The sequence below is a fragment of the Crotalus tigris genome, unplaced genomic scaffold, assembly GCF_016545835.1.
Source record: "Crotalus tigris isolate CLP2741 ecotype Arizona unplaced genomic scaffold, ASM1654583v1 scf7180000018806.1695572, whole genome shotgun sequence".
NCBI lineage: Eukaryota > Metazoa > Chordata > Lepidosauria > Squamata > Viperidae > Crotalus > Crotalus tigris.
In genome coordinates, this window is record NW_024097205.1 from 521,148 (window position 1) to 534,887 (window position 13,740).

General features: G+C 37.0%; 1 protein-coding gene across 5 annotated transcripts in view; it reads right to left on the reverse strand.

The window, feature by feature from the left end:
• SYNE3 (spectrin repeat containing nuclear envelope family member 3) overlaps positions 1-13,740 on the reverse strand; it is a 76,682-nt gene that overhangs the window by 57,894 nt on the left and 5,048 nt on the right. For all 5 annotated transcript variants that reach the window (XR_005558262.1, XM_039356188.1, XM_039356186.1 and 2 more), the window contains one exon: positions 840-997. Coding sequence is in view for 4 of the 5 variants with exons in the window: in XM_039356188.1 (XP_039212122.1) it covers positions 840-983 (144 nt within the window). In the remaining variant the exon portion in view is untranslated. Of the gene's footprint in view, positions 1-839; positions 998-13,740 lie in introns of those variants that run through there.

Genomic DNA, 13,740 nt, shown 5'->3' on the forward strand with positions numbered 1-13,740 from the left:
CATGCCCACCCAGTAGACCACGCCCACCTGGTTTTGGATTGCAGTTCGGGCACTCGGTCTCTAAAAGGTTTGCCATCATTGCACTAGAAGTTCTCACAGCAGGGCCTTTGTGACCACATTAGAGCACTGAATGCTATAATGGCAATAATCTGATTAAAAGATTCATGCCTGTCAATGAATTATGACAGCTAAATGCAATCTCCATAGACTTAAATAGTACAAGATAGTCCTTGACTTACAACAGTTCATTTAGTGACCGTTTGAAGTTACAATGGCACTGGAAAAAGTGATTTATGACTATGCTTCACACTTACAACCATTGTAGCATCCCAATGGTCATGTGATCAAAATTTGGATGCTTAGCAACTGACTCCTATTTATGACAAATTGCAGTGTCCCAGGATCATGTGATCCCCTTTTGCGACCTTCTGACAAACAAAGTCAATGGGGAAGCCAGATTCACTTAACAACCATGCTACTAACTTAACAGCTATAGTGATTCACTTAACAAGTATGGCAAGAAAGGTTGTAAAATGGGCAAAATTCACTTAACAAATGTCTCACTTAGCAACAAAAAATTGGGGCTCAGTTGTGGTCATAAGTGGGGCTCAGTTGTGGTCATCTGTACTTTTGAATAGAAAAAAACTAGAGACAAATTGCATGGGAAGGACATTGGTTTCTTTTCACACTATGTGTATCACACTGTACACATTGGGGTCATTGTTTTGGTGTCACCATTGTTCATCTGAGTCAGGAGGGGTAACTGAAGCAAGATTTCGGAACATTCAATAATCACAGTTAAAAAAAAGAATTGTTTCTGCAAACATGGTTCTTTTTACCTCTGTGTCCCTGAGTCTGGCCTCCAAGGCAGATCGAGGCCCTTTAGTATCGTCATTGATCCGCAGTCTCTCCTGGATGGTCTTCATCCAATCTTCCGCTTTCTCCACACTGCTGTCAAATTCATTCTGTGACTGCTGGATCATTGCATTAGAAGAGACTGGGCAGAGAGAAATGAACATAAAAGCATTTTAAACAGTAGAGATAGGGTGCAATATTCTCTCATTCAGAGCAAGTTTGGTATGTTAGGTGGAGAGATCAAAGCCACTGACATGATCACTTACATTATTCAAAGTGCGAACAATGTAAGTAATAATGTTTATCAATAAATTAAGTCCCACTAAGCTCAGTTAAATTGATACAGATTTCAAACTTTAGATCGATTTTCAAAATGGGGCCACATTGTAGATATAGATTTACATGATCAAGTGCATGACCAAATATATCTCCTAATTATCAACCAACCAATCATTGCAACAAATCGACTATGAACTTGTTTGGAAATTCTAGTAGGGGAGCGTAGCTATCTTATACTCTTGACTGAAGATCGGTACACTCCTTCTATCTGAGATGTCATCCTCTTCCACCAATGTGCAGCTTCGGGAAGGACCATATGGAATAGTAAGGGAGGAAGGAGACACCTAGGAGTCAGCCAGATCAGCTGAATCAATCCTGGCAATCAATGGGGTGACAAATGTCGTAGCCAGATCGTCTTCACATCCAAATCAACTGTGAAATTAGCATATCAGAAAGCAAGCTTTCTCACCCTGCATACTATTTCATTATATGTAGGTACCATCATCAGCACCACCACCACCATTACCTCTTTTGTCACCATATTAAAAGGAATCTGATTGTATTCGCTTACACCCAGAATTTGAAGAACTGAACTTTTGTTTCAAACTTCTGCTTGCAGACTGAAAGCATATCCTCTTTGTCAATAACCTATTTGACTAAATGATTCCACTGTATGCATGGATTTCATGAATGGCATGTAGCTCCTCTACATGTTATGTAATACTAATGTAACATACCTTTACAAGAAACTAGGGAGAATCCTTTCTGAGATGTTTGCGCCATGTCCACATTCCTTTTGCAGACTAAGCTGCCACTTATCTGACTGTTCCCCTGCCTGCAGGTCTTCTCCCTCTCTCAAGGTCATTCCCATTACAGTATCTAATAATAAGTTCTTGGTTCTATTCTTCTTTGAGATGCAATTAAGTTCTTCCCTACTTTCTTGCATGGTATATCCTCTAGGCGTACTGTAATAGATTAAGTTTTTGTGCTAGTAAAAAGTGCTTCTATTTATGGAAGGTGAGAAATCCCAGATTCTCACCTGCCACTTACATAAAAAAAACATTGTTACACTGTCAGAAAGTCCCATAAACCTCAGTAAGTGAAGTGCTGGGTCTGCTCCAAGAGGGAAGAAGAATGGGTGATAACTGTTGTCTTATGAGATCATAAATGCTTTGTGCTGAGATAAAATAGGGTTGTGTCATTTCAATCAAGGTTATCATAACTAAGTTACACATGGAGTTTGAAAGTCATTATTTTGTTTTTATTGCCACTCCTCATTCTTGTTTAACAATCTCATAGCACAAATGTCCTCGGGCATGTAATAAATTGGAATGGTGCAAAGATGAAGCTTCCTTTACAGACAGCAGAGTTCATTTAGGGAATGGATGTGTTTCTTCACAATGAAGAAAAAAGATAATATTTTGTGGTGACAATATAGCATGCATGAATGAAGACTCTACACACACACACACATACACACCCCAAAAGCAGCATGGATGGAAGCTGTTGGTTCATGTGGACTTTGAAGTGCTTCAGACTTCCTTGTGAAAAGGTGCTTCAAAGTACAGAAGAGTCTGAATGCATCATCATTTTTCTTAGGCTCCTCTGGCAGGTGCCTTGGAAAAGATGCATCTGCTTTAAAGAGTTGTAAATTAAGGGCCTTTTTGGAGTTAAATCAGAAATAATGTAAACTCTATTGCAAAACTCTTGCAAGGAAATTGTAAAATATTTTGTACATATTTAAAATACTATGTTCAGCCTCTCCCTACCCTCGATTTGCTGAAGAATAACTCTCATAATTCTAAACTGGCTAGAGGTGATGGGCTTTATCTGGAGAGAGGGAAAACTCTGGACTGTTGAAAGGAGAAGGGCTTCTCTTATTATAATATGTTTCTGATTGTCTAGGTCTTTATCTCTAGATACTGTTTAAAAATGTAATAAAATGTTTCATTTTGAAGGCCATGAGGAACAGGGATGGAAACAGTGGAAATAGTTGAAAATTCAGAATGCTGTAAGCTATAATTCTAATTGCCCTGATCATAGTTATTTTATTATATATATGACTTTTCATTCATATTTGCTGTCATTGGTGTTTTGGTTAAAATTATTTTCAAATAAAATTGCAAGTGATTTTTATATATTTCTGATTAAAAAATCAATAGTATATAATAATAGTATATTGTTCAGTTACTTAAAAGATACAAAGTAAAATTATCTAGATAAACTCTAAAGCTCCATCTACTGTAGATATATTTATCATAATAATTGGATTAGAATAGGGCTCAGGCATAGGGCTAGATAAAGATGATGAATTAAATCTCACAAAACCCCAAGAGTTGACTGAGAAAATGTTGCCAATGTTGCTGAAGTTTTCAATTTACAATGATATTTTAAGATATGCTGATGATAGCCGAAAAGCATGAACTGGATGAAGTTTATTGTGAAGAATGAATATTTCATGCAAAAACACATGTGCAAAAGAATGTTTCCGCTCACTTAATTATGTCACTTGAGTACATTAGGAGAATAAAGTAGATTGAATGTATTAAGGATGGATGGATGGATGGACAGTTTTGTTTCTATTTGTTAGAAACACATGATTTACAAGCTGTGTGTATGTGACTTTATGTTTATTTACTTACAAATACAGCATACATTTGTAAATCATCTAGCTGAAATATGTGTAATTTTGTATGCAATTTTCCCAAATACCAAGATTTTTTTAAAAAAATTTTCTAGTGGAAAAGGATATAATTCAAAATAGAATGGTGTTCCAAACTATTATTAATCTTGGAGATATGAATTACAATTTGCTTAAAATCACTCATTTATCCTTACAAGAAAAATTCTGTATTGTATTTAATTATTCTATGGCTATGTTCATCCTTCACTCATTTACTGTACCCCATCCCATGATTTAATTTTTCTAAAAGCAGAAAGTGTTGCTTACGTACTTATTTTTCAATTCTTAAACTAAACCTCATTTAGATTAGAAATAAAGAATTCTATAGTAAAGCTCAACTGTGTTTAGACTTGAATATTAATAATCAGCCCTATAAAATGGATGCTTGTCATGAAAAGTGAAGTTCACATGCAAAACTACCATATTAAAGTTGGAAGCAATAGGAATTGGCTCAAAGAGAACAATCCTTGCTATTTTGTTATGGGACAAGGTTCATTATTCTCTGACCAAAATTGTTCTGAACATTATTTTGCAATAATCCCAAAACTACACACTTCTAGACAACCCAGCCACCCCATGCCTTTTCATGCAGTCGGGGCCCCAAGTGGGTTATGCTGCAAAATAGCACTGACAAAAACAAACACCAGTAGTACAAAAACTTGCCTGACCGAGTAGATAAGGCAGCTACTGACAACTTCATCTCTGTGTGGCTTCTTCAGAAACAAAATCAACAACTTTCATATTGCAGATCTATTTAGAGCTATGGCATATACTGTATTTTGGGGAACAAAGTAAAATAGGCTATTTCCTTATGACTCACTTTTGCCTGCACTTCCGTTATTTTCCATAAAGTACTCCGACTATGTCTGTGCATAAGTGTGTGTGTGTGTGTGCCCAGGAATGTGCTGGATTACAAACATATGTTTTCAATCCCAGAAGTGGTTCCTTTGTCATCTAGTGAGCACACTCAGTTTGGCTAAGAGGGCATCTCCACATTCTGTCCTTTTGCAGTCTGATTATATTGACCCATTGCTGCCAGCACTGCTTGGACTAGAAGACTTCCAAGGTCTCTTCAAACTCAATGATTCTAAGTCTCTTGCCATGGCACTCATACGTAGCTTACAACTAGAAGCCAATAGTGAGCACTAACAGAAGAATCAGCTATGTTGTCATTACATGTAAAAGCAACTGAACAGAAATCCAGAAACCTCCATTGCAAATATGAGCATTTATGTCATTCTGAAAGTTTTACTTAGATGGAGTCACATATCTTCTTAAACTTTAAGAGGTTTGCAGAGAATCTCAAAACTCACTTTTGAGAATCTCAAAACTGGGCTTGTTCCTGACTTAGTCTGAATAAACCAGCTGTAGACTTGCCCAAGCGAAGCAGAAGCAAAGTTTTACTCCGTGCTTTGCCTGTGCAAGCCTACTGTATAACAGACAACTGCAGTTCCATCAAGTCTGACAACCCTTGTCATATCGGTATTAAAATAGGATAAATAAAAGTGATATATTTATATTTTGCCCTGTCTAAATGCCATTGAAATCAGTTTTATTCATGGGTGAATATTTATTCTTTATTTTAGCAAGTCATGCTAGGGTTCAGAAGTCTAACTTATGGGAAGCCACATGCAAAATATGTAAGAGCCTTCTCTCCTTGTTGTTTCTTAGGAAGTGGCATTTATTGGAAGCCTGCCGCTTCTGATCCTGGAAACAGGTGGAGCCTATCCTTCAAGGGAGTTCTCAGAGCAGAACTAAATGCTGATTTAGCTGCTGTTGGATGAAAAAACGTATGGAGTAGTGATGAGGATGAGTGTCTGCCATAGAGGAAACAGCAGCCTGCAACCTTACATTACCTCCAATACAAGGTCTTGTACTGATATCAAACCAGGTTGTTGTTGTTGTTGATGATGTAATCACTCTTCCTCACTGAGGAAAATTATTTGGGAAATCTAATACAGTAGCCCACATAAGGTAGAAATAGGGATACTGGCATGAGACTGCAAAAATCTGGATGACTGTTAGATCACAGAAAATAGGTAGAGAAAATTTAAACATTGCTATAGTCACCTGCGTTTTTGCAAAGCAGATTTTGTAGCCCTAATGTAAGTAAAAACTGACCCAACTCTCGCTCAGATGTGTCACTGTCTACTCTATAGGCTTGATTTTCACATCTGTCCAATTATGCTAATCTTTAGTAGTAAGTCAGAGAAGAGAGAATATGAAGTCTAGTTGTCCTGCTATGGTTGTATTCCCACCATACACTTTTGCAATTCATTTAAAGAGCCAATAGATACAGTTGCATAGTATTCTTAGCTGGTTTTCTAATCACATTGATGTTGTTTTTGCTGTATGTGACTCATTTGATTAGTTTTTGATTGAATATATTGTACAAACCCAGGAAATAGGTTCATTCAGGTAATTATAATAGACAAGCTAAATGTGTTGGATGAATTTTATCCAATGGTTCCTTTTTATGGATATTGATTCTGAGACACATATTATTTTCCTCTCCTTTGTGATACTGTCCACTGGTTCATAACCCTAAGCCTAACCGAGAGCAGCCCCCAATCGCTTCTAGCACTGATGATATTACCATGTTGGGTAATGAAATGTCTGTAAGAAATCAGCCAAGTTCAGAAATCAAGTACCCCACTGTATAAAATCTATGCAGTCACTTCTTAAGGTTTGCAGCATTTCTGGCAACCTATAACAACAAAAACTTGTTATAGCAGAGCACATAATACATATCTGCTCTAATTAACCTGCCACCTTTTCTTCCATGCTGACTTTATTTGGTTCCACTCATCCAGAGGTCTCAAATCTTTTTATTAAATTCCATGCAATAGTTTACTTCAACCTTATGGGGACTATATTTATAACATATTACTAACTGCCTTTGAAATTTATTCATTAATTCAGTAGATAAAATTAATGATAGTAAAGAAGATGTAACTTTTAATTGATTTAGCCAGTAAATTATACTAAGCTTTAGATGATTAATGGGGATAATCAAATTATGGAATCAGTGCATAAAGTATATATTTCCCTTTGTCTGGCTTTGTTTTCATCAGCTAAGTTTTATGCTGTTAGACACTGCAAATACTGAAACAGAAAAACAGAATAAAATAACTTTAGTCAGTTTTGAGCAGTAATTGCACACACATGTAAGACACAGATGAAATTAAATCTACACATATGTTCAAGGTTTTCCAACTAAATATCCTCATAAATACTTTCCAAACTGCAGGTCTTATAGGAATATCAGTCTTAGTTTCTCCCCAAAGTCTATGAAAAAGTGTTCCTTGCAATTACTCTGAGCTAATTAAAAAAGAATCCTCATAAACCTGTTCACTGCTTGTCAGTCCTCCCAGATAAACTAGACCGAAAATTCAGCCAGATGTGCTAATTCCACTTTATTATAAAGCAACATTAACAGAATCTTGAAAATCTGAAGGCACAGATCTCCTGCCACCTCTTCTAACTTTTCAATCAATTGGGACTTGTCCTTTCTAAGTTTCTTCCTCTGACACTCACTGAGGGCTCCTCCTTCTCTTGTCTGATCGTTTCCTAGACAGCATCTCTTCCCCTCATTCCTCAAGGTCACTTCCACATACCATTGTATTACTTTAGCTGACTTCAAGCTCCATGTAGACATTTATTCATTTCAGATTATACATAGGGAGTCTGCCCTCCTTAAGATTCTGCCCCATGGGTTAGAAAGTAGAATTTCTTAGCTAGGGTCCCTACTGCAGGGAAGACACTGTCCCTGAAAATGTCTTGGCTCTTTTGCTCCTTCATAGGAAGCCTATGAAGTTTTGCAGATCTTTGCAAGAGAACAAATTTATCAAAATGGTCAACAATTCACCAAGGTGGGCAGGCATCAACACCCATTAAAAAGGGATGTGGCTTTGATTACGTGACTGCTACTTTTCCTTTTTGTAACTGCCTCTCTGGTTGCCCCTAGCAACCATACACAGATCTAGAAATTTCTACCACCAAACATATTTTGCTCCCAACTCCACTTTCTTTTTTCTTATCACATGGAATATGATGACTTGCAGATCCATTTTATCCTAATCTACATGCATGAAGACATCTGCAGATGACTTCTAAATCTCCATGGAGAAGTTAGTGTTACCTTTTATTGCTGCAGCTGGTGAGAGTTACTAGTTTGAATTGCTAACAAATTGTTATAAGACAATTATGCTTTCCTAAATAAAATTAAATTAAAAAAATAGATATGTATATTTTAATCTCCCTGGAGGCTTGCAAAAGATTAAAAGAAACTTCCATGAAATATAAAGAGAGAAGACAAAACATTATGTCACTGAACCCTTGTGGAAGGGTACGATGCTAAATGAAAGAGAGTTACTTAGTAGTAACTGTGAGAGGGACCTCGGAGTCCTAGTAGACAATCACCTAAATATGAGCCAGCAGTGTGCTGCAGCTGCCAAAAAGGCCAACACAGTGCTAGGCTGCATTAACAGAGGGATAGAATCAAGATCACGTGAAGTATTAATACCACTCTTCAATGCCTTGGTAAGGCCACACTTGGAATACTGCATCCAGTTTTGGTCACCACGATGTAAAAAAGATGTTGAGACTCTAGAAAGAGTACAGAGAAGAGCAACAAAGATGATTAGGGGACTGGAGGCTAAAACATATAAGGAACGGTTGCTAGAATTGGGTATGTCTAGTTTAACGAAGAGAAGGACAAGGGGGGACATGATAGCAGTATTCCAATATCTCAGGGGCTGCCATAAAGAAGAGGGAATTAAGCTATTTTCCAAAGCACCTGAAGGCAGGACAAGAAGCAACGGGTGGAAACTAATCAAGGAGAGAAGCAACCTAGAACTAAGGAGAAACTTCCTGACAGTGAGAACAATTAATCAGTGGAACAGCCTGCCTCCAGAAGCAGTAAATGCTCCAACACTGGAAGGTTTTAAGAAGAGACTGGACAGCCATTTGTCCGAAATGGTGTAGGGTTTCCTGCCTGAGCAGGGGGTTGGACTAGATGACCTCCAAGGTCCCTTCCAACTTTACTACTATTACTATTACTGATACAAGCAGATGCATATCCTATTGCTTCTTAATTCCAAACCACCCCATATTCTTTGCCTTGTTATTTAATTGTATGCCCTGTTCAATACTGCAAGATCTTATATGACCTGCTCCTTTATCTATAGTAACATCCTTAAGGTTCAACAGTAAGGAACTGTTTTAAAGTTTGAGTTGCATGAAGTCCTAACAAGCTCCCAACTCCAGGTGATCGGAGCACAAACAGCTTGCTTTAGTTCCCTTCCAAGACAACCAGAAGATAAGAGAGAACTCAAACCTAAAGAACCACCCATTTCCAGAAAGAAAATTTCAAATGTCAGATGCTCAAATCCATACATCTATCCATAGCATTTTGGGAATATGAGAGAACTGCCCTTCACCCTAGTTTGGAAAGAATTTAATCCATCCATCCATCAATCAATCAGAATAGGGCTGGAAGGGATCTTGGAGGTCTTCCATCCAAACCCCTACTCAAGCAGGAGATCCTATACCCCTTAATTCCAATTCAATTGTACTTTATTAAAGCTGCTTCATTTCCTTAAGGGAGGGGGGAAATAGGATCAAAGTTTGCATGTACTGTAGAAAACATCATCTTTTCCATGGAAAGCAATTAAAACCTAAACATTCTTCAGAATGTGGGTGAAGCGAAATGATCAAAGACCACGTTTGCTGTAGGCATAAACATCAGTACGGTATTACAAAATTCACTAATGAAAAAAACACTTTCCCATTATGTAAAATAAGCCAGCAGTGCCCATCATAAAATGGGGCTAGGCTATTTATTAGATAATAGCTCATTTTCCCCCAAGTCACTACCTTCATTTTTATGCAGGCTGATGGCATCCTTGGAAAATGCAGTTTAATTTTTTGGTCTCAATATGGGTTTCAAAGAACATTGAAGAGATCAGATTTATCCTTAAAGCTCATTTCTCAAAGCACAACCTGAAACTTAATGTCTCAATAGCGTTATACCTACAAAGATTTTATTGAAAACTATCTAATCTAAATTAAATGAAATTATGTAGGCTGACCTGTCAGACTTCTCCAGTCTATAGCTTTCCAGAAGTCTTAAAACTGCAATTCTTATCAGTTCCATTCAATATAAGATGATGGTAACTCTATTCCAATAAGTCTGGAAGGTATTGGATAGTCAAAGATCTAGAATTGTTATGTCCAGTGCTGAAGAGTGGAGTTGAATTCTTGTCCCAAAATCTATTTGGAATATTTCCCAGTGCCTAATTTTGGGCAAGTAGTAAAGAATGTCTTTACTATGTTGAAAATCTCCCATATTTCTTTGCATTTTTTGTATTACTAACAGAAAATATGTCTATTTTATTTAAGGATTTAGAACAAATGTATTTTGATCTATACTTTATGTGTAAAGTGAATTTATATGTTAAAAAATGATGGGCTAGTGGTGCCCTTGAAGCTTTCTGAGTTTGTTTGTTTTCTTGCAGACATTTCATTACCTGGCTAGGTAACATCTTTAGTGCTAGAAGACAATGAGGTTTGCTATCTGTTTGTATACAATAGCTTGCCCTGTCAGTTTTGCTGTGTGTGTTTGTGTGTGTTTGTGTGTGTGTGTGTGTGTGTGTGTGTTCTCCTGGGGTTTTGTTTTTCCCTGATTAGGCTGTTGTTTAATAGCCTATTAACAGGCCATTTTGTATTCCTTAATTTCTGCAGTTTTTGTTGGAATTTGGTCTCCTAATACTTCTTATTCTCCAAGTACTAAACATTGCTTTTTTGGGTCTCTAATATCTAACTTTTTATCTTTTCATACTTTCTACAATTTTAATAGTCCTGCAGAGATTAGGATTCTAAAGAATCTCAAAGATCTCATGGACAGACAGCCATTTGTCCGAAATTGTGTAGGGTTTCCTGCCTGAGCAGGGGGTTGGACTAGATGACCTCCAAGGTCCCTTCCAACTTTACTACTATTACTAATTACTAATTACTTTTTGATATGTTGATTCATCATCATTAAAAATATATTGCTCTTTTTTATATTAACCCCAGCACAACTTGCTGAAATATGATACACTCATCCTACTTGGGTGGGTGGAGCCACCTACAAAAAATATTTACAATCACGGATAAGTAACTCAATGTACTTCAAATCTGTGTACTACCTATGCATAAGTAGACAAAGATCAATTCATTCATTCATTCATTCATTCAATTTGTAAGCCACCCATCTCAAATATATGATTGTGAGCAGAAAACTTTAGGGAGATTACTACCACTACTGCTTTTAGACAAGCAACTGCTCAGAACCCTCTTTGAGGGAGATGGGTGGTTTATAAATACAAATACAGATAAAATACATAAAATTAATATTCTTAATTGCTGTTCCTATCACCAGTAATAATCTGAAGCCTATCTCCTGCATTAGAGACTTGTTCACTAATTAGCATTAAGCTCTCCAAATTGTTAATGTTGCACTGATAAAATTGTGCACCATCAAGTGTTTAGCTAGCCATATTTCATGCTTTGTGGTTCCAATTTTTGGATTTAGTGGCGCTCCTTCTGTTTTCAGCTCATGCCTTTTTAATAACACTTAAGAGATATGAAAAAGGACAAACCATAAGAGATCTCAGAAAGTTATGTGTAGAATTGTATCTCCGTGCATGAATATCAATGGTTCATTGACCAATGAAAAGAAGCCTAGGTTTATTTATAATTCATTTTTCACTTTTAGAAATCCAAAGTGGCACACATAATACTTCTTCCTATTTTTCTCCACAGTAACTATCTTGCCAGGTCAGAACAGGGAGGGGCTGTTATATTTTGTTTTGAGAATTAGTTTTCTATGAACAGTTTGTCTTGATGAGTAAGTTAAAGAAATTTCTAATGACAATGAAAAGAAAAGGAAGTTTCCTATTGAAATTTGGTTCAGGGAGGAGTGAAATAGTTCTTTGAGCACCAATGAGATTAGATTAGCTCTTCAAGCGCGCCTGGCTGAGGAATTCTGGGAGTTGAAGTCCACAAGTCATAAAAGGGCCAAGTTTGAAGACCCCTGTTCTAAACCAACCCTTGAATAAAACTAATTAAAAAAAATGCTAAACCAACCCTTAGAGCTTTCTGCTGCTCTCCTTTTCTTCATGCTTCTGTCACTTCTAAGTTAATCTGCAGCAAGAGGAGAAGGATCAGTAATATGCACGCATTTTGTCTCTTCTCTCACAGAGAGCTGGTATCAATTCAAGAAGACGAACAAGCAAATAGGTATAAGAAATATTGGGAGGAGATGGGTGGCAATAGAGGAGGATGCAATATTCAGATGACAGAACCTAGAGGGAGCATCTGATAGGACCGGAGCCACATGGCCTGATAAACATATAGTGAAAGCACCTTTGAAAATTACAATAAAAAGTAACTGATATGTTTTTACTTAACTCTTTTCTTAAGAAAAGTTACATTTTCTAGATGTGCAAGTAAATTTTGCAAAGAATTATCATCAGGGGCTTTCCAGTATTCTTGAGATAGTTCTTTGTTAGCAGCAAACATCATTGGCTATCTGAGCACAAAATCATAGAGTCATAAAACTGGAAAGAAACTTTTAAACTATCCAGTCCAACCCCCTGCCTGCTCAGTGAAGGAATCCAAATCAAAGCCTATAGCTGGCTGTCTAATTTTTGCTTACACACATCCAATGAATGAGATAGCCCACCACTTTTGATAATTTGTTCTACTGTTCAACTGCTCTATTAGGAACTTCCTCCCTCCAACCTTTAGCTGGAATCTCTACCAGAGAACCCGATATGTGAATCTTGTCTTGAACTTCACAGACTGCATTTTGACCCCGTTCTTATCTTCTTTCTGTAGAAACACTGGAAGTTGTCCGATATTAAATTTTGCCGTTCCTTCTTTTTGCCAGTAAAAAGCTGCATAGCGCCTCATTATTATTCATTAAAATGCTCAGCCTTTTTTAAGTTTCCAGGAGATCTTGAAAAAAAAAGCTGCAGCTGCTTTAAGAAACTGACTTATTAATCTGACTCTTAAAGTAATGGCAACATTATTTTAGCCTTGCACAGAAAAAGTGAGGCTGTTTTAATGGGGAGCAAAGGAGGGGGTTTGTTTGTACAAGATCTTAAATACTTCTTCTGAACTATTTTTGAAGGTTGCAATTTTCCTTCTTAATGCTACCAACATTTAGCAACATATGGCCCTGGAATCCAACCCACAACTTAGTTTCGAATTAAACAAAAGTTGAGTGGGGCTATAACAAGGAAATGGGTAAAGCCAAAATTAAATCTGATTTAGTTCAATAAGAATTAAATTACTTAACTATGCATAATATGATGCTTTGTTTGGTATTTATTAATTGTTCCATTTTGTAACACTTGCAGATCGCCCTGTAGCCTATTTGAAGGAATTCTTGACTACAACCAAAGTTTTTCAGGAGAAAATGTAGCCCTGGTCCCTCGGTTTATACATATCTTCTTTCTTTAATTACATAAATAAATTCAGGTTACCAAGAAGTTTGTGAAAAATGAAGGGCATCTGTTCTCATAATTAATGGCTATAAAAAGGCTGTTTGTTTTCACATGGCATGAAAGCAAAGAAAGAACAAAGAAGATTTGGCATACATGGTTTGGAGTTTGCCAGTGACAAACAGTTTGTTCCACCCGCTCTTATTCCTTTAGGCAATCAAATACAATCTTGTTCCCAGCCTTTCTCACAGAAGCTTTTCCCTTTCTGAAAATAACAAATGTTTACCCCTGGCATACAGAGAATACCAACAACAGTCAGTTAAATCACGTGGGCAGGATTCCCTGCAAAACTGTGCCAACAACACATGTCTACAATGTGAAAAGCATTTTGTGCCCAGCTTTAATTATACCCAAGAGAGAAGCTCTTTTGCA